A 20,381-nucleotide genomic window follows, 5' to 3' on the forward strand; every position below is an offset into this window, starting at 1 on the left:
AAGTACCGAAATGTGTTCACTGGACTAACTAATCAAGTGTTCGTGACTGAAGAGACGGGCTTCAGTGCTGTGGTAGAGATGAAAGACAGCTCTCTCTGAGTGAGGAAAAATAGAAGCATGATAATAGGAGTATCTGTGGATGTTTTTAAAGTTTATAGGGAAGGTGATGACCTCTTTAAACCATACACTCAAGAAGTATGTTGCTTGTTAAAAGACCCATCACAGGCAAAAGAAAAAATGGCGGGTCATCTATGTTAATAACTTAGCAAGTTATGTATTGCCTAGGTATCCTTACATGTGTTTTGATGCTTGTGGTGACCAGTTGGATTGTCAGTTTAATTGGATTAGGGAGCCCAGTGTAGTAACATAAATCTTTAATCCCAACTCTCAGGAAGCAGAAACACAGATCTCATGAGGTGGAGGTCAACCTTCTCTACATATTGAATTCCAGGCCGTTGGAGCTACATAGTGAGACCCTTCTAAAACAAAACAAAAAACCACGTGGTGCATTAACAAGGCACGTCTTTGGGTTTGTCTGTGAATGTGTTCACAGAACTGTTTAACTGAGGAGGGAGATAACCCTGAAAGTGGTGGCAGCATCCTATGGGCTGAGGTTCTAAGTAGAATAAACGGAAACGGGAGAAAGCCACTTGAGCACCAGCATCCATTTCTCTGTGCTCTTCCAGCAAGAAATCCCAGCAGCATGCTCCACTGCTGTGAATTCTGCCATATTCCCCTGCCCGGATGAGCTCTGTCTTAAGCCAGAGCCAGAGCAAATCCTTCTTTCGTTAAGTTGCTTATTACCAAGTTGCAGCAGTGAGAATAGTAACTAATAGTGATTAACTCACAGGTGATCCAGGAATTGTTGCTTTTCAGGTTTCAGATACTTTGGGAAACCTTTTTAGTCTCTCAGCATTCATTAAGGCTACTTATGTGCCAGGCACAAAAGTGGATACCGAATTCATAGTGGAAAGCAAGATAGACCTAGTCCCTGTCTGTTTGTTGAAATCTGGAGATCTGTGCTGCTAATCACATTAAGTGTGATCAGTGGAGGAAGAGTGAATGGGTATTTGGGGAGCATAAAATCCTTTGGGGAAAGTCTGAAAGTGTATTGCAGTCCTAGTAAACCTCAGTTTGCTAAGTTTATTACATGATAATAAAATGATGGTTTTTTATAATTTTATTATTTGTGGTGCTGGGGATGTTAGGCAAGTGTTCTACCACTGAACTTTATACCCACACTCTTTCTACTTTTTACTTTGAGATAGGTTCTCACTTTGTTGCCCAGGCTGGCCTTGAATTTGTGATCTTCCTATTTTAGACTCATTAGGAGCTGAGATTCCAGGGCTGTACCACCCAGCTAAGATTTTTCTTAGGTTAAAAATGTAGTTCATTGAGATGACGCAATGGGTACAGGTGCTTGCCATCAAGCCTTATAGTCTGTGTTTTGATGGGTCCCTGGAACCCACATGGTAGAGAGAACTAACCTCCTTTGGTTATACTCTGACCTCCATATGCTTACTGTGGTATGTGTGTGTGTGCATGCACACACAAGGTAAATACTTGGACTGGAGAGATGCCTTAGATGCCTTAGTGGTTAAGAGTATTGGAGTTCCAAGCACCCATGTAGCAGCTCACAGCTGTCCATAACTCCAGTTCCAGAGGATCTGATAGATTCCTCTGAGTTCTGTGGGTTTCAGATGGTACCCATACATACATACGTGCAAACAAAACATTCATATACATAAAATAAATATATGTAAAAATAAAATGTTCTTTTTTATTGTTGTTTGTTTTAAGTCAATGACCTCACCATTGTTTTGATCCTGTTCATGCCATATATGCTAATTGTTTTATTTTTAATATGGTGTTTCTGAGGCTGAAATAGAAACAAAATATCTGTCACATTAATTTGATTATTTAAAACTATTTAAAAAAACATGTGAAACTGGGTGTGGTGGCACACTCCTTTTAATCTCTGCATTTGGGAGACAGAGGCTCTCTTGTGAATTTGAGGCTAGCCTGGTCTACATAGTGAGTAGCCAGGGCTACATAAGAGAAACCCTCAAATAAATAAATAATAAATGAAACATGGATTCCTTATAGAATAGTGTGTAACATACTGAAGAGGTCCTGGGACTCGGGAAAGTCCTAGCATACCAGGGCATAGTCTAAACAGGCAAATCTACAGCCCCATTCTTTAGTTTCCAGATCTCAGCGTCCCTACTGGTTGTTAGGGCTCCCCTGCATGTTGCTGCCTCTGACCAATAATGTAGTTCAGCTTAACATTGTGAAATCTTTTCTCAAAACAACACAAAACTTCAAGAAATCAAGGTATCATTTTTCTTCCTTTTCCTTTGAGTAGACAAAAAGGGAAAAAATGCCATCTGCTGGTACCACTGAGTGTCCTCTGGCATTATGTCTTCTTCCCTAATTCTTGGGGTAGTGTGACCTTGGAGAGTTTTCTACTAATGAACGGCTTTCTCTAGAGAGGTCTCTGATCTCTGGAAGTGGTGGGTGGTATGTGCCCATGTCTGTCCAGGTTTGCTTTATTGTAGTTAGATGGAATTTAGAAGGCTGGGAGAAGGCTGGGGATGAAGTGCTATAGTTTAGGGGCATAAGGATACATATCTTGTTAAAAGTAGGGCTGAATCTGGCTTATGGAGACCAAGAAAGCCAGGTGAAAAAAAGCCTGCTCAGGTTCCAGCCCTAAAGATTATTTTAGCAGAAGACATTCTGGTCTGCTGAAGTTGTGCTGTTATTTAATTTGGAGGATTGTTTTCTCCATGTTGCTTATAATAGTTAAAACCTTCAAAATAGGCCAGAGATCTACAGAGACTGACCATTAGTTATGTAAGCAGCCTTAGGGTACCATCACTGCCCCCCTTCATTCATACCTTCCTTGTGAGTTTCTAAACCCAGGTGTGTTGGGGGGGCCACAGGGTCTAGCCTCGAAGGGTTCCAAGGGTTTGCACATTCCAGGGTATGGGCGTGTTGTTTAGGAATGTTAGGCAGAAAAAGCAGAGATAAAAGAAAAGACAGACACAGGATGGAGTCGGGAGAGCAATCCAGTGAATATGGAATCCACCCCTGTGTATCTCTCATGATCCTTAAATATCCCATCGCAAAGAAGAGGGGAAGACAAAAGTCTTTACCAAGAGATAGGGAACAAATAGTCACCTTCTCAAATACCCAAAGCACCAAGTAACCACATCCTAGGTCAAAACATCCTGTTGGTATCTGCACCCAGGCCAAACATCCTGTGACTAGCCTTACAGGAGCAAGAAGAAGCCTGAACTCTAACCTTTGTCAAGGTGGAACAAATCCACATCTGTGGGCTCCGACACTGGCCTTAGCTTTGTTCAGTGCTCTCTTCACTCCTGTTCGAGCACTGAATGTCTTTGTTAAGTGACGTCACGCAACAGTGCCATTTGATCCAGTGCTTCTTTCTTAGTTTCTTATGCCATCCTATGAGGTCAGGTCCAGTCTTTTCTTCTTTCCTCCTGTCTCTGGTGCAATTTCTCATCTTTTCACATTGATTCCTAAACTTGCTCCCTTTCTCTATTTGACTGACTTCATGATCTATCTGCACCTTTCAGCATTTGCTTCTCTTCATTTGAAAAACTCTGTTTTACTCTGTTACTCATGAAGAAGTCTTATTGCCCATGAAATCTTTAAGCACAGGAATTATTCTTATTAATTTTTTTCTTCTTGTTTTTGAGAATGCCCATGAACTGTGTTTTGGTGGTGGTTTGGTAGTCTGTGCTAGATAGGGCTAGATAGGAGTTCATCTCACTGGTGCCCTTTTCATTCCAAAGCATATTTAAACAGTTGAAACCTCAGCAAAACTGCAGCTAGTGTCATCTTTAAAACTTTTTAAAAGTGCATCTTTTGGTGGGAGATACACGTACATGCCACAGTATACATATGGAGGTCATAAGACCATTGTGGGAATCAGTGCTCTCCTTCTACCGTGTGAGTCCTTGGGGTAGAACTCAGGGCCTTGGGCATAAGTCAAGTGCCTTTACCCAGTAAGCCATCGCCAACCATTTTGTCATTTTTTAAAAACAGATTTCTATTTTCAGTTACTTTGATATTAAATGGTTCCCCCCCAATATCTTAGTAGGAGTTCTTTTTTATGTAACTGAGTATGATTGATGATAGAATTTGTCTAATTCCTAGCTTGACAGGTAATATATTGTGTTTAAGAACTTTAAATATAGGTCTATAGAAGTTATTTATTGGACATAGTGGGAAAATTGTTTTGATGTAAGTTTTTTTTTTTAATGTTAAGAAACTTACATTTTGAGCCAGGTAGATGGCAGTAGCCCATGCCAATAATCCTAGCCAGCACTTAGGCAGAGACAGGCAGATCTCAGAGTTCGAGGCCAGTCTGGTCTACAGAGAGTTCCAGGATGGCCAGGGCTATACAGAGAAGCTCTGTCTTGAAAAACTAAAAAAGGAAGGAATGAGGAAACTAACCATCTTAAAATTTGTTTTGCTGCAATGGAACACCATGACCAAAAAGCAAGTTAGGGAGGAAAGGGAGGCTTTGCTGCTCATCATCAAAGGAAGTGAGGATAGGAACTCAAACAGCACAGGAGCCCAGAGGCATGAGCTGAAGCCACGGTAGGGTGTTGCTTACTGGCTTGTTCAGCCTGCTTTCTTATAGAACCCAGGACCACCAGCTCAGGAATAGAACCATTCACAATGGACTGGGCCCTCCTCTATCAATAACTAATTTTAAAAAATGCCTTACAGCCAGATCTTCCAAGGCACTTTTCTCAATTAGGGTTCCTTCTTTTCAGATAATTCTAGTTTGTATGTCAAGTTGACATAAGACTAGCTGGCACAAAAACAAATTTGCATTTTGGGTTTTGTTAGGTAAAGGTAGATAGAGTTTAATTTATGTCATCGAAGAAGTACTTTATTAATACGCTTACAAAACTGAGCATTGCATAAAAAATATTTTCCTTAAAGCCTACCTGCATAACAGTTATTTTGAAAGACTACAATAATGTTTTTCTCCTTTCCTTTTAGGCCTCATTGCTCCGATTTCAGAGTACCTTGGTAATAGCTGAGCATGCAAATGATTCTCTAGCACCCATTACTCTAAATACCATCACTGCAGCTGGACGTCTTGGGGGTGAAGTGTCCTGTTTAGTAGCTGGAACCAAATGTGACAAGGTGAGAGATTTTTAAGGTCAGCCATAGCATATATAATCTCCATCAGGAGACAGTGAAAGATGGCAACAGAGAATTATGCTGAGGACCATAGCCCAAGCTGGTCTCTAATCCTCATTAAATGGTCAACCTCACAACTATTACTTGTGTAGAAATAGAACCAAAAGGTTTTCTCACGAAACATTTTATCTTTCAAAATGAGGTAGAGTGCTCTTGATTTAGTTCTGCTGGCTGGCACCATCCTGTGCCATCAGGCACCAAGTAGAATGGTAGCATCTGAGTCCCCTTAGAGGTTAATAGCTGATCCCTTTTGTACTGATGAATATACTTGTTAACTGCTTCTAATTCCCAAAAGTGGTAAATCTAGACGAAGTATCGGGTGCTCATTAACTGGCAGAAGAATTCAGATCTAAGTTCCATTCTCCTCAGATTATAGCTGATGTAAATGTTGGTTTTGTTGTGGTTGTTAAGTAACAGCTTTGGAAAGTTTATTTTGTACTATGTTTGCAGGATCTGTGCACTTGGGCTACTGTGTAGACAAGTACCTGTTAATACTCACAAAGCTTTAGCTGCCAGTTCTCCACCATATCAGAGTTGCCAAGTGTGTGACTGGGGCTTGGCCCTGACGGAAGAGTAAATGTAGAAAGAGAATGTTTCTTTTTAGCAGATTATATATTTTACTAAATAAAGCATTTGGTAATGCAGGTTCAGAATGCTAATGTCACTTCTAATTCCTTGCATAAACTTGGTATTTAAAAGACTATTCAGCAGGTTTCAGGTTATAGATTTCTTTATCACATTCCTCTTGATGATCATTGAATATTTTTCTTTCTTTCTTTCTTTCTTTCTTTCTTTCTTTCTTTTTTTTTTTTGTTTTTTGAGATAGGGCTTCTCTGTGTAGCTCTGGCTGTCCTGGAACTTGCTCTGTAGACCAGGCTGTTCCCAAATGCATAGATCTGCCTGCCTCTGCCTCCCAAGTCTTGGGTTTGAAGGTGTGCGCCACCACCTCCCAGCTGCTTATTGAGTATTATATAGTTGCTGTTTACAATGTCTGATGATAGGGTTAAGCAAACCCTTTTTTTAATTACTAGATATTTAATCAGTTGCAGTCTTATATATGTCATGTTTTTATTCTTAAAAAAATGCCTAATAGTGTAGACAGATTTTAGTTTTATATTGTTTTCTTTAGCTATTAATCATAAACAGAAGGTGATTATTCTGTGTAGTACTGAAGTTTTGACAGTAAAAAATTATTTCAATGGGAAATTCTGTTCCACATTATATACAGGCTGCTGTGTAGCAACTTTGGAATTAAGTGGGTTTCTTAATTGGAAATTTTTTGAAGCTGGAGATGCTAAACTCCAATGCATCTCTTTGTAAGACAGTGTAACTGTGCTGATCAACGCCTGGCCCGGCAGGTTCTTCACTGCATCCTCCTTTCGGTGAATATTGCAGAGCCGTATAGTCTATGGAAGAGGGCTGAAGGCACAACCCTGTGCCCATTCATCAGTGAATTAGCAAGTGGAAGACAGTAATGGCAGATGAGACTGATAAGCAGAAACCACTCATGTTAAAGTTACTTTAAAGGGAGAATGCTAATTGCCTTCTGTATAGGGAAAATCAGAGTAATCAGAGCTTTCTCAGAAGCCCTTCCTGATTCCAAACAGGAAAAATGAGAAGTTAAACAAGAAAATACTTGACTTTGTTATAGATAAGTATCTGTGTATAGGCAGAAATTCCATCTTAACAGTGGGCAGTAATTGAAGATTTCTTTCTATTACTTGGAATTGTTAATCTTAGTCTCAGGAGAAATTATTGCCAAATGAAGTGCAGTCAGCATTAAACAAGTATGATGCTGAAGTTCTGCCTTCACTTCTAGTAGGTTCTGACCTTACTATACATAGAGAAAATCTTATTTTACCTCTCTCTTCCTCCTCTCCATTTTCTTTTTTTTTCTTTTGGATTTGTGAGAATGGACATTATTCTACCCTACAGTTTTATAGAATTTGTGATCCTACTACCTCATCCTCCCAAATGCTGGGTACCACATAAAGTTTTCTGTAGGGCATTTTCTTATTTAGTGATTGGTTGGGGGAGGATTGGGCCTTGCATGAGCTTTGAAACCTCAAAGCCACCTCCATCAGTACTGAAATTGTCCTTTTTATCACAGGTGGTCCAAGATCTCTGTAAAGTAGCTGGTGTAGCGAAGGTTCTAGTGGCCCAGCATGATGCCTACAAAGGCCTCCTTCCAGGTGAGGTGTTCCAGTGGAAAATGTAGCAACTGTTATGTTTGAATATGTGATCATAAAAATAGCACGAAATGTGTTTTACCAAATGTGTTTAATTCTCAGAGGAGCTGACACCATTGATTTTGGAAACTCAGAAGCAGTTCAATTACACACACATCTGTGCTGGAGCATCTGCTTTTGGAAAGGTGAGAAGTGGAGTCTGACCTCACTGAACAGGATAGCTTTCGCTGGGCCAGAAATATAGTAGACTTTGTTTAGATAGCCTGTCCTGACTTGGTCATACCTAGGGGAGTACGGCTAACATTTACGTATATTCTTTCAAGATTTTATCCAATTTTCTGTTAAAATGTCATTTCCAGATCTTTAAATTTTGTCACAGACTAACTATTCTTGCAGAATTTTGTCACTTCTAGGTTTTCTAATTTGGCCTGGATAATGCTATTATTAAATTGATTTCTGTGCATGTGTTTGTAGATGTTATGTTTAGTTACTCATCCGAAGAGATGATTTAGTTGAATGTCTGATAGATACAAAAGGAAATCTGTCTAATCAAGGGATTTGGGAATGACTCTGTTATGGTTGGAATATCCTTAAAGACAGCTATAATCTGATCATGTGTACTGTGACAAAACACCCTGACAAAGTAACTTTAAGGGAGAAAAGGTTTTCTCAAAATTCCAGGGTATAGCCCATCATGGCAGGGAGTCACAGTGTCAGGGACTTGAGACAACTGGTCATATTACATCCACAGTCTCATACACAATTCAAGACCCAAAACCAGGGAATGGGTGTTACCCATAGTGGACTGGGTCTTCCCACACCAATTAATGTAATCAAGGAAGAGCCCTTCCCAGGTAATTCTAAATTGTGTCAAGATGACAATTAAAAGTAACCATTACAAATGAGTAGTGCAGATCTATATCAAGGGAACATGGAACAAAGGGCAGTGAGGATAGGGTGTACTTTAGAGAGAGAGAGTGTTGGCCTACATGTATGGAACCCCGAGAGTTCAATTCCCCACCAGTTCCCTTTTTTTAAATTCTGTTTTGTTTTCATTTAAAAAATGTATGCATGTTTTGCCTACATGTATGTCTGTGTACCATGTAGGTGTAGTGTCCATAGAGGTCAGAAAAGAATATCAAATACCCTAGGACTGGAGTTACAGACACTTGTGATGGTTTGAATGAGAATGCCCCTGTAAGTTCATATATTTGAATACTTGGTCTTCAGTTGGAGGAACTGTTTAAGAAGAATTAGGAGGTGTGGCTTTGATGAAGAAGGTGTGTCACTGGGGGCAAGCTTTGAGGTTTTAGTAAGCCCACACCATTCCCAGTTAGTATTTTCTGCCTTGTGCTTGTGGAAGGAGACGTGAGCTCTCAACTTCAGCGCCATTCTGGCCTATCTGTTGCCGTGTTCCCCACCATGATAGTCATGGTCTCCTACCCTCTGGAACCATGAACCCCAAATCAAATGCTTTTTTAAACAAGTTGTCTTGGTCATGGTGTTTCATCATGACAGTAGAAAAGTAACTAAAGCAATTGTGAACTGCCTTGTGAGTGCTAGGAATTGAACCTGGGCCCTCTGGAAGAGCAGCCAGTGCTTACCTATAATTTTAGAAGCCCAGGTGGTGGAGACAGTAGGCGTACATTCAGTGCTTGCCTGAGAAACTTAGTAAGACTTTGTCTCAAAATAAAAAGTAAAAGAGGCCAGGCGGTGGTGGTGCATGCCTTTAATCCCAGCACTCGGGAGGCAGAGGCAGGCGGATCTCTGTGAGTTCGAGGCCAGCCTGGTCTACAAGAGCTAGTTCGAGGACAGGAACCAAAAGCTACAGAGAAACCCTGTCTCGAAAAATCAGAAAAAAAAAAAAAGTAAAAGAGAAGGCTAGAGAGATGGCTCAGCAGGTAAGAGCACTTGCTTTGCTAGAATGAGGGCCTGAGTTCAAGTCCCCAGCACTCACATAAGGGAGTGGCTGCATGTGCCTATAACTTCAGCACTGGAGGCTGGTTACAGGAGAATACTGTGAGCTTGCTGAAAACCAGCCTAACTCAAATAGTCAGTTTCTGATTCAGTGAGCGGCCTTGCCTCAAAGCAATAAGATGGAGAACTATAAAGGAAGATTCTGCTTTGGCCACCTATACATTTGACACTATGTACATTCACCACATACACATGCACACATGTATACATGTACACACACACACGGAATAGAAGCTGATTTGGAGATAGAACCCTTGACCCATTCATGTGCACGAGGCGCCAGGTTCAGTCCTCTGTACAGGAAAGTTAACTACACAGATAACCTCATAGTAGAAAGTTGGATATAATATAGCAGTATGAAGAACAAGGATGTAACTCTGTCCTTCATATTTTTAGCTTACTCTTTCCTATTTCAGGAGTGTACCTTACTAATGGCCTCTTTCTGTTGTCTTTAAATTGTGCACATACATACATATTTTTATTGTTTTGTGACTAGGAGTTTTTGCTTAATATATTCTTGAAAATATTAGCTCATAATGTATCTGTCTCTCTGACTGCATAGCATTCCATATTAGTCAAGGTCAGCAGGTTGTTTTCAGTAACTTGCTGCAAGGAAGACATCCTTGAACATACATCTTTGTATGCCTTTGCTGGCACATCTTTAAAATAGAGTTCAAGAAGTGAAATAGCTGAGTTTAAAGACAGTGCTTTAAACATGGTTGATAGATATTGTTAAATTATCAACACATGGTATTATAAATTTTAACACCTCCCTCCTCAGAATTGATGGATGAGTCTTTGTGGATCATCCTGTCTCTGAGAGTACTGTTTCTGTTCTGGTGGTTTAATTTTGAGTTTAGTTGATGAGAGTTCATCTGCGAGACTATGAGCCCAAGAAACAGTGTTTGCTGTGTTTTAGTTCCCAATTTCTATGACCCTGGCACTGACTTCTCTGTAGTGACAGATGAGAGCTTGACAATAAGAGTCACAGAAGAGATGCTGGTGCTGTAGCCTACAAATGCAAATGAGATCAGGAAAAGTCCATAGGAGAAATGCCACAGGGAGATTATAAGTAGATCTGCGACAAACCTGTGAATTGTGTTTATTATTTTTTGTCACTGTGAAAGGAAAACTGAACAATGTAGACTAAGACTGCTCTTTGGTTCCCTGACTGCACAGCTCCTAATAGTCACACAGCTCCTATATTAATTATAACACTGTTTAGTCAACAGCTTAGGTGTCTTTCTAGCTAGTTATTATGTCTTAAATTAACCCATTTCTGTTTATCTATATATCACCACAAAACTGTGGCCTTACTGGTAAGGTTCTGGCATCTTTCTCTTTCGGCAGCTACATGGCATCTGCCTGACTCCACTTCCTCTCTCTCTCTCTCTCTCTCTCTCTCTCTCTCTCTCTCTCTCTCTCTCTTTCTTTTTCTTTCTGTTTAGGTTTTCTGCCTAGCTCTCTTCTGCCCTGCTATAGGCCAAAACTGCTTCTTTATTAACCAGTGGTAATTAAACATATTCACAGCATAAAGAGGGAAATCCCACATCAGAGCAAAATGAGGAGGAATGTTTTTTGGTTTATGGATTCAATCACTTCCTCCTATCACTTTGGCCCTGTGGCGAGTCCTCCTGGTCGTGACTCATGGTGGAAGTACATGAGAAGACATAGTTAGTAATCTCATAGTAGAGAGAAGGGAAAGGGAGAAAACCAGGAGTGAGCATTTCAGTATCTCCTTTGAGGTTCAATGCCAGCTATCGTGCCCTAGGTCTTACCTCCTAAAGGGTCTGACATGTAGCAGCTGTAAAGGCTGGCAACCAAGCTTTCAATACATGGCTTCAAAAATATTGAACCTCCTTCACCAGAAAGAAAATTCAAATTAAAACTTGAGATTACAGCCATGTGTGGTAGTGTACACCTTTAATCCCAGCACTTGGGAGGCAGAAGCAGGTGGATCTTTCTGTTTGAGGCCAGTTTGGTCTACAAAGTGAGTTCCAGGACAACTAGGGCTGCACAGAGAAACCCTGCCTCGGAAAACCACAAACAAACAAAAACAAAAACCTTGAGGTTCCACTTCATCCTCATCAAAGTGGGCATCATTAAGAAAATAAAGGACAGAGAGTTCTGATTAGGATGTAGGGAAAGAGGAGACTTTATTTACTGCAGGTGGGGTGTAAACTAGTGAAGCCTTTATGGAAGTCAAGTTTCTCAAAGAATTAAAAAGAAAATGACCATATGACCCAGCTGTACCACTCCTGAACTTATACCCAAAGAACTCTATAGCCACCACAGAGGTACTTGCACTTCTTACTGGTGTATTTTTCACCACAGCAAGGAAATAACTGCCTATGTCTATCAGTGTATAAATGGATACAGAAAATGTACATACACAGCTGTAAAAAACTGAAAATTTCAGGAAAATGGATGGATCTCTGGAAGTTCTTATATTGAGATGAGCCAGACTCAGAAAGACAAATACAGCATACTCTCTCTGGCATGCAGTTCCTAGCTTTTAATGTTTATATGTGCATATATAAGTGTACAGGTCATATGAAATGAAAGTAGAGAGGGGACCCCAAGAGGAAAGAAGGGGTGTTTAGGAAGTTGGGGGGATGTAGAGCTCATTAAGGTGAAAGTGGGAAAGGAGATCCCTGGAGGTGTAAAGCTAGTGGAAATGGGATGCGGGAAGGATAGAAGAGGAAAATCCACAAAAGCAAGAAAACTGACATTGGTTAGTATTTTTAGTAGTCAAGGCCAGCATTCTTTTTTGTTTGTTTGTTTTTGTTTTTCAAGACAGGGTTTCTCTGTAGCTTTGGAGCCTGTCCTGGAACTAGGTCTTGTAGACCAGGCTGGCCTCAAACTCCCGTAGATCTGCCTGCCTCTGCCTCCCAAGTGCTGGGATTAAAGGCGTGCACCACGACTGTCAGGCAAGGCCAGCATTCTTTATTCATGGTTGAAAGAGGATTGCTGTTTAGTGCAGGTATGACAAAATGAAAATTAGAATTTTTTTCCTTCAGGAACTCTAGCAGTCATGAAGCTGGTTCTGTCATTGCTTGTAGTTACTTTATATAAAGTATGCAGTCACTGAGTAGAAACAGGACAGGAACACAATAAGACACAACCTTCTATCTTCAGGGTGCTTAGAACCCTAGTTAGGGGTTATTCAACATGTATGTTAAAAATGGTTTTACAACAGAAATTCATGCTACTCACAGCTAATATATTGTAATTGTGTGTGCATGTGGGAGAGTACAGAATGAGGGGTATTGACGAGGAGTTTGGGAGACTCTGTACAGAACAGAGAGTGCTTGTTGTATTATATTGAAAGCATGCCTGCCAGAAGCAGTGTCATGAAACAGGAAATGCCACTGACTGAGCTCTGTAGAGGTCAGCATTTCTAATTGTGTGATAAAAGGCAGTGCTTCACTTTTAAAATTTCTTATATTATCTAAAAGAACCTCAGTGCAGAAACATGGAAATTCAGTCTTCACAAAGTGACTCTCTTCTGCTTTAGAGCCCTAGAGCCTTAGTGCAATTTTAACTAGACATGTGGAAGCTCCCTTCCCCTCGTTATATTGCAACTAGACACAAGGAGATTTTGACCTGCTTAAGGACGCTGGCTACTGAGAGCAAAGTTATGCGTGTGTTTACTTAACTGTTATGTACCTGTGTCAGCAAGAGCATGTGTGCTTGTTTTTGTTGCTCACATGACGTTTGACACTCAGGCTGCTGTGATTGATTCATTTGTGCAACATGAACTCGACAGAGTTTGAAATGACGGCTGAAAGTTTTTCTTTCATATCTTATAGTAAATATATAAATTCTTTTCCAGTATTTTACTCTTCTGAATTTTTTCTCTTTCTCTTGTTTAAATTCAGGGATCCATAACTGTCACATCTTGTACTTGATATTTATTAGGGCAGTAGATCTCATAATTTATCAGATTGAATCAGCTTATTACTATAAATCTTGTACAACTCTTAACATAGAGTAATGGTAAGCACTTAATTTAAAGATTACCTCAAAAACTGGACTTCATGTCCCATGTTCAAAGACACGTGTGAAGTATAAAATATTTGAATTTGAATTAAAATTTCTACAGACAATCACTTCCCTTTAAAGGAAATTAGAAGATACCATTGTTGGTCATTGTATTAATCAGCTTGCATTTTTGTAGCTCACTACTCTTTTTCCTTTAGAACCTTTTGCCCAGAGTAGCAGCCAAACTTGATGTTGCCCCAGTTTCTGACATCATTGAGATCAAGTCACCTGATACATTTGTGAGAACTATCTATGCAGGTAGGTCCCAAGGAAGATAACTAATCAACATGCTGTTTTTTGGGGTGGGGGAGGATATAGTCTTAAAAAGAGATTTGGAAACAAACCATATGATTAAATGAACCATCTTAAAGGTTTCTGAGAAATGCTTTAGTTAGAAATTGCTACTATAGCTTGACATGGCATTCCATCTGATTTATCCTGTGCGTGGTGCTTTTATACTGGCCTTTGAGTTTATGGAGTGAGATTTCCCCTGAGTGGTTAATAGAGATTAAGCTTGCCATCCAATATATATGTATGTATGTATTTTAAAATTTTAGTTAAGATGTAATTATATCACTTCTCCCCTCTAACCTCTCCTTGTGTCATTCCCTTTACTCTCAAATTGATGGCGTTTTTTCTTTATGTTATACACATAGGCATTAATATGTAAATACAACCTGGTGGGTCTGTTTAGTTTAGATGTGTATATGTGATTTCAGGGCTGGCTACTTTTGCATTGGATAGACAGAGTCTAGTTCTCCCTCTCTTACTAGTCATTAGTTGCCTGTAGTTCTTTGTCTAGGAGTGGGACCTGTAAGGTTTCCCCTTTCCACATTAGCATGACTGTTGCTATGGTCCTTTTTCAGTTCTTGTTTAAGTAGCTATATTTTGTAAGTAGTACCTGGAAAGGCAAAATCTTCTTTTTAGAATAGTTTTCTCAGTCCTTGCTTTCAGTTCCATGTGCATTAAAAGACATTCAGAGTATAGGTAGTCCCGTGTGAAGCTCTTCACTGTTGTGCTCTTTTCCTATATACAAGAGACATAGGAATCAATTGGTCCATGATTATTTTTTGCCTCATCTTCATAAAGTAAATTCTGAGCCTGAGAGGAATACTTTTGTTATTCCTTCTTTATAATAAAATTTATGTTTCAGGAAATGCATTATGTACAGTGAAGTGTGATGAGAAAGTGAAGGTGTTTTCTGTTCGAGGAACATCTTTTGAAGCCGCAGCAACAAGTGGAGGTAGTGCCAGTTCAGAAAAGGGTAAGTATTCATTTGAGCCTTTTGATAGCTTGGCATTTCTTATTTCTTCACTCTGTAGATTATATTAGAAATAAGAGACAACCTCTGATTTAATTTCTAGTACAAAGTAAAAATTCAGCTGACTCATATCCCAAGGTTGTATAAATAATTATAATTTATGTCTGTTTCGCTTCCTCTTGGTACAAGAATAATTTCTTTGGTAGATTGAAAGAGTAGGAGAGAGGATCAATTAAGATTAATCTGTTATGCTTGTATTAGGACTTTTACTTTCATTATTGTTTCCTTATGTGGTATTTGAGTGAGTCAATATAATAGAAGAATGTAATAATAGTAAAAATAAGGGTGGCATTTTAACATGTCTGGCATCTTATTTGAACACTTGAGAGAATGGGTTATTTTGGTTTTTGTAGATGAACTTAGGAAAAGTAAATGATTTCCCAAAAGAATCTTGTCTTCTTAAACCTTTATAATTAAAGAAAATGAAATTGGGAACATGAAAATATGTGTACTTAAATTTCCTAGAATTGGATGTTTATTTGTTGGTCTTAAAAATAATTATCACTGTATGACTTGAAGTCATTCTCATTTTTAAATTTTATTTATTTATCAATGTATGCAGCACCAAGTTCTTCACCAGTGGGAATATCAGAGTGGCTTGATCAGAAATTGACGAAAAGTGATCGACCAGAACTAACAGGTGCCAAAGTGGTGGTTTCTGGTGGTAAGTAAAATATAATTTAAAAGATGGCATAAGCTATACACTACAGACTTCATTTAAAAAACATAATCTTTTATTTAGTTTTTGGTGGTGCTGGGGATGGAACCCAGGGTCTTGCACATTGTAGGCAAGCTCTGCACTACTGAGCTGAATCTGTAGTCTGGGTCTGTCCTTCCTCCCTCCCTCCCTCCCTCCCTCCCTCCCTCCCTCCCTCCCTCCTTCCTTTGTCTGTAGTCTGGAGCATCTAGTCCATCCGTCCGTCCGTCCTTCCTTCCTTCCTTCCTTTCAATTGTGGGTTTTTTTAAACTTTTATTTATTTTTATATTATGTCCATTGGTGTTTTGCCATGGGTGTTACATCCCCTGGAACTGAGTTACAGACAGTTGTGAGCTGCCATGTGGGTGCTGGGAATTGAACCTGGGTCCTCTGGAAGAGCAGTTAGTGCTCTTACCACTGAGTCATCTCTCCAGCCCTTTACTTTTTCTTTCCAAATGTCAGAAGTTGTTAAGTTGTAAGTATTAGTCATATTTTACTAGAAATATAAAAATACGACCATAATACAGAACGTGGGCTTCCTGGCACACATCTGTTGATGGCATCTGTGGAACAGGGTTCAAATCTCAGTCCACACCTCTGCCACGTGGTGTTTTTGTTTTACAGAAATCTGTGGGGTTTGTTTGTTTTGACTTTTAAATGACATTTGACCGGCTTTTGGGCTGTGGAAAAAGTGATTGGAATCTCGAAGTTGTGTGTAAATCGCCTGCTCCATTTTACTTTCAAGGGCTTTCAAGGGTAAACAAGTCTCTGTGGATGACACCTGGGAAGCCCTTCACAGTTAACGTCAAGACCTGACTTACTTCTTTTTGTGTATTATGCTCCTTTATAGTTTGTTAACTGAGTTTTTGAGAAAATAATGATTGATGTGATTTTAAAATTTTTTCAAATTAAACATTAAACAAAATAGTTAATGTTCCTAACAGCCATCTATTGCTCCAGTGGTATTTAGAGGGAACAATTTAATATTTTTCAAAGATGTTTGTCTTGTTTATTGTTTTGTACATTCAGGAAATATCTGTTGTATGGGACTGATACATTTCCATTTCCTGAAGAAATAAAAACAAAAAAGAATATGTTTGCTCTTAAGGAGTTTGAAATCTAGCAGGAACTTTGAGTTGGTCATGCAGGGAATATTTGCCAGGTACTAGTAAGAGTTTTCCAATACCACAGATAGAGCAGTGACCTAGAGAGCAGTGGTTCTTGCATCTTGGACTTAAAGTGTTTCAAAAACACTTAAAGTGTAAAAAGTTACAGTGGAGAAACGGCAAACATCACAGTGTTCTCCTTATGTAGTTAATTAACTGCAATGCTGAATATTTCATAGATATCAGGAAAGGCTTTGTAAAGGAGGTAGTAGTACGCTTAATTGGGCAGTTTGTAATATGGGCCATTCAGTTTAGCATATAAAATGGCAAACATTTTGCAGAGTCCAACATGTATATACCTAATTTTTTTTTCTTTTTTAATGAGGTCGGGGCTTGAAGAGTGGAGAGAACTTTAAGCTACTGTACGATCTGGCAGATCAACTGCATGCTGCAGGTAAAGGCATCTTCCTTTGTAGCATGATGTTCTCTTTTTGCTGGACATATGTGTATGTGTATATATATATATACATACATACATATATATGTATGTATGTATGTATGTATGTATATCTCTTTATATATGTAGGTTCTCCAAACCTTCAGGTTATTTTGCTTTCTATGGTTTTCAGTTTTTCTTTCATTTATTTATTGACTCAGCTTTATTGTTTAACTTTATTATCATTTATCAGTTATACAAAATAATATTTGGTTGTGGCATTTCTATTCATTTTTATGTTTATAACGTATTTTGGTCATATTTTCCCTGATTACTTATTTCTTTTCTGCCTTCCTCTTTTTTTCCTCTTCTTCTTTCCATGTCATTGTGTTTTTAAATCTATATTCTACATGAGAGAAAACATAAGATACTTGCTTTTCTGACTTATATGGCTTTTCATGATTTGATGTCCTGATCATTAAATCATTCTTTTTGAAGTAGTCTTCTTAGTCCTCCAGTAAATGCTGAAACATCTCAGTAAAGGGGTATCATTTACTTTAGTAAATCTTAAAGAATGTGTATGTGGCAGTTTTACATTTGCCAAATCTTAGGACTCTAATCTAGTTTTGATTTTTAAAATACTCAAAGCCTACTGTAGACCTCCTACTAGCTATTCCCCAACATACTCACATGCTCTGATTCCTGTATGACTTACATATACACACTACTAAATAAATGTACTTTTCTTTATGCTGAGAAAGAACTGGGAAAAATGATAAAGATTAAAAAAAAATCCATGGCGGCAGAAGTGGCTACATCTTATGAACATAGTAAACTGGATAGACTGAGAAAAGTGTCTGTGAACTTGAGGGCACGTCACAGACATGGTTAAAGCTAAAACGTAAAGAAAAAAAAAGAGCTAGAAAATAATAAAATATCCAGAAACTAGGGGACAACTCTAAAGAATATAAGTAAAATGATAGAAAGTAAACTAAAAGTGACTACAACTGAAGAACAATGGTGTAATGTGGAGGCGGGAGGACAGAACAGAGTGTTGAGTCAGCGAAGCCCGAGAAGGTCCCCCACGTTCCCGTCACACCCAAGCAAAGATCCAGGAAGCTCAGGAACCACCAAATGTATGTGTGTGTATAATTTGCAAGCTATAACAAGTCAAAGGTGAAGATAAAAATCCTGAAAAAAACCAGAGTGGAGTTTAAAAAGAAGGTCATGCTGTAGCAAAGATAAGAAATACATTCAGCTTTTCTTCAGAAGCCATGTGAATGAGAATGGGATAAAAGTCTTCAACAGCAACCTAGAATTCTGTAACCCTGGAATTATCCTTTGAAGCAAAGGGGAAATAGAAAACTCTCAGACCAAAATAAATAAATAAAAAGTAAGGAATCTGTTGCAAATTTACCTTAGAAGAAATGCTAAAGAGGGAGAGAGAGGAACTGTGATCAGTATGTAAAATAAATGAAAAAATGTTAACTAAATAAATGAAAAAAAAAAGAATTCTTAAGAAATGAGGAAAATAGGGGCCAAAAGAGAGTAAAGAAGAGGATCATAAGACATGAAAGTAAATAAAAATGTACTTATTCTTAATCTAACAATTAATAGTGTAGTTGAAATAATAAACAGTAATGTGGTCAGTTCCTTCTATATTTGTAGAGCATTCGTGCTTGCTCACAGGTAGGTGATGGTGATACTACCAGGGACAGTAGGGATAGGATTTGGGGCTATCCTGCAATACATGCATACCCTGAAGTGGCACAGTGTTAATTTGAAAGTACAATTAGAGAAGATGTCAATTGCAAACTCCAACACCTGTCAGAATGGCTAAAATAAAAAACACCAATGATAGCCTTTGTTGGAGAGGTTGTGGAGAAAGGGGTACACTCATCCATTGCTGGTGGGAATGCAAACTTGTGCAACCACTTTGGAAAGCAGTGTGGTGGTTTCTCAGGAAATTCGGGATCAACTTACCCCTGGACCCAGCAATACCACTCTTGGGAATATACCCAAGAGAGGCCTTATCATACGACAAAAGTATATGCTCTATGATGTTCATAGCAGCATTGTTTGTGATAGCCAGAACCTGGAAACAACCTAGATGCCCTTCAATGGAAGAATGGATGAAGAAAGTATGGAATATATACATATTAGAGTACTACTCAGCAGTAAAAAACAAGGGCTTCTTGAATTTTGCATACAAATGGATGGAAATAGAAAACACTATCCTGAGGGAGGTAAGCCAGACCCAAAAAGAGGAACATGGGATGTACTCACTCATATTTGGTTTCTAGCCATAAACCAAGGACATTTAGCCTATAATTCAGGATCCTAGAGAAGCTAAATAAGAAGGTGAATCCAAAGACAAACATATAGGCATCCTCCTGAATATTAACCTTCATCAGGCGATGAAAGGAGACAGAGACAGAGACCCACATTGGAGCACCGGACAGAAATCTCAAGGTCCAAATCAGGAGCAGAAGGAGAGAGAGCACGAGCAAGGAACTCAGGACCACGAGGGGTGCACCCACACACTGAGACAATGGGGATGTTCTACTGGGAACTTACCAAGGCCAGCTGGCCTGGGTCTGGAAAAGCCTGGGATAAACCAGACTCTCTGAACATAGCGGACGATGAGGACTACTGAGAACTCAAGAACAATGGCAATGGGTTTCTGATCCTACTGCACACACTGGCTTTGGGGGAGCCTAGGCAGTTTGGATGCTCAACTTACTAGACCTGGATGGAGGTGGGGGTTCCTTGGACTTCCCACAGGACAGGGAACCCTGATTGCTTTTCGGGCTGAGGGAGGGGGAGACTTAATTGGGGGAGGGGGGGGGGAAATGGGAGGCGGTGGCGGGGAAGTGACAGAAATCTTTAATAAATAAATAAATTAAAAAAAAATAAAAATAAAAAAGCCTAGAAAAAAAAAGATTGTCATAGTAGATGGAACACCAAGACCTAATTCTCTTTCTTTCTCTCTCTCTCTCTCTCTCTCTCTCTCTCTCTCTCTCTTCTTTTCTTTTTTGGTTTTTCAAGACAGGATTTCTCTATAGCTTTGGAGCCTATCCTGGAGCTAGCTCTTGTAGACCAGGCTGGCCCCAAACTCACAGAGATCCGCCTGCCTCTGCCTCCTGAGTGCTGGAATTAAAGGCGTGCACCACCACCACCTGGCTCTTTCTTATTTATAAGAAACTCACTTTAAATATAGAAGTATACCAGCAGGCTGACACAAACTACCTCGATGGGTAAAGAGGGGAAAAAAATAAAAGTTGGATGATGTTGTAATGGTGAGGGCCCACTTGTTTGTCTCGGCCGCCCAGCTTGCTTAGCCCTGAAATAATGACACAGAAATTGT

At 39.3% G+C, this 20,381-nt stretch overlaps 1 protein-coding gene across 1 annotated transcript in view; it reads left to right on the forward strand.

The window, feature by feature from the left end:
* Etfa (electron transfer flavoprotein subunit alpha) overlaps positions 1-20,381 on the forward strand; it is a 60,384-nt gene that overhangs the window by 4,746 nt on the left and 35,257 nt on the right. Inside the window, exons 2-8 of the mRNA XM_075965841.1 lie at positions 5,041-5,187; positions 7,355-7,436; positions 7,536-7,618; positions 13,613-13,712; positions 14,608-14,718; positions 15,338-15,439; positions 16,964-17,032. Of these exons, the coding sequence (XP_075821956.1) occupies positions 5,041-5,187; positions 7,355-7,436; positions 7,536-7,618; positions 13,613-13,712; positions 14,608-14,718; positions 15,338-15,439; positions 16,964-17,032 (694 nt within the window). The remainder of the gene's footprint in view (positions 1-5,040; positions 5,188-7,354; positions 7,437-7,535; positions 7,619-13,612; positions 13,713-14,607; positions 14,719-15,337; positions 15,440-16,963; positions 17,033-20,381) is intronic.

Source organism: Microtus pennsylvanicus, chromosome 3, assembly GCF_037038515.1.
Source record: "Microtus pennsylvanicus isolate mMicPen1 chromosome 3, mMicPen1.hap1, whole genome shotgun sequence".
Classification (NCBI taxonomy): domain Eukaryota; kingdom Metazoa; phylum Chordata; class Mammalia; order Rodentia; family Cricetidae; genus Microtus; species Microtus pennsylvanicus.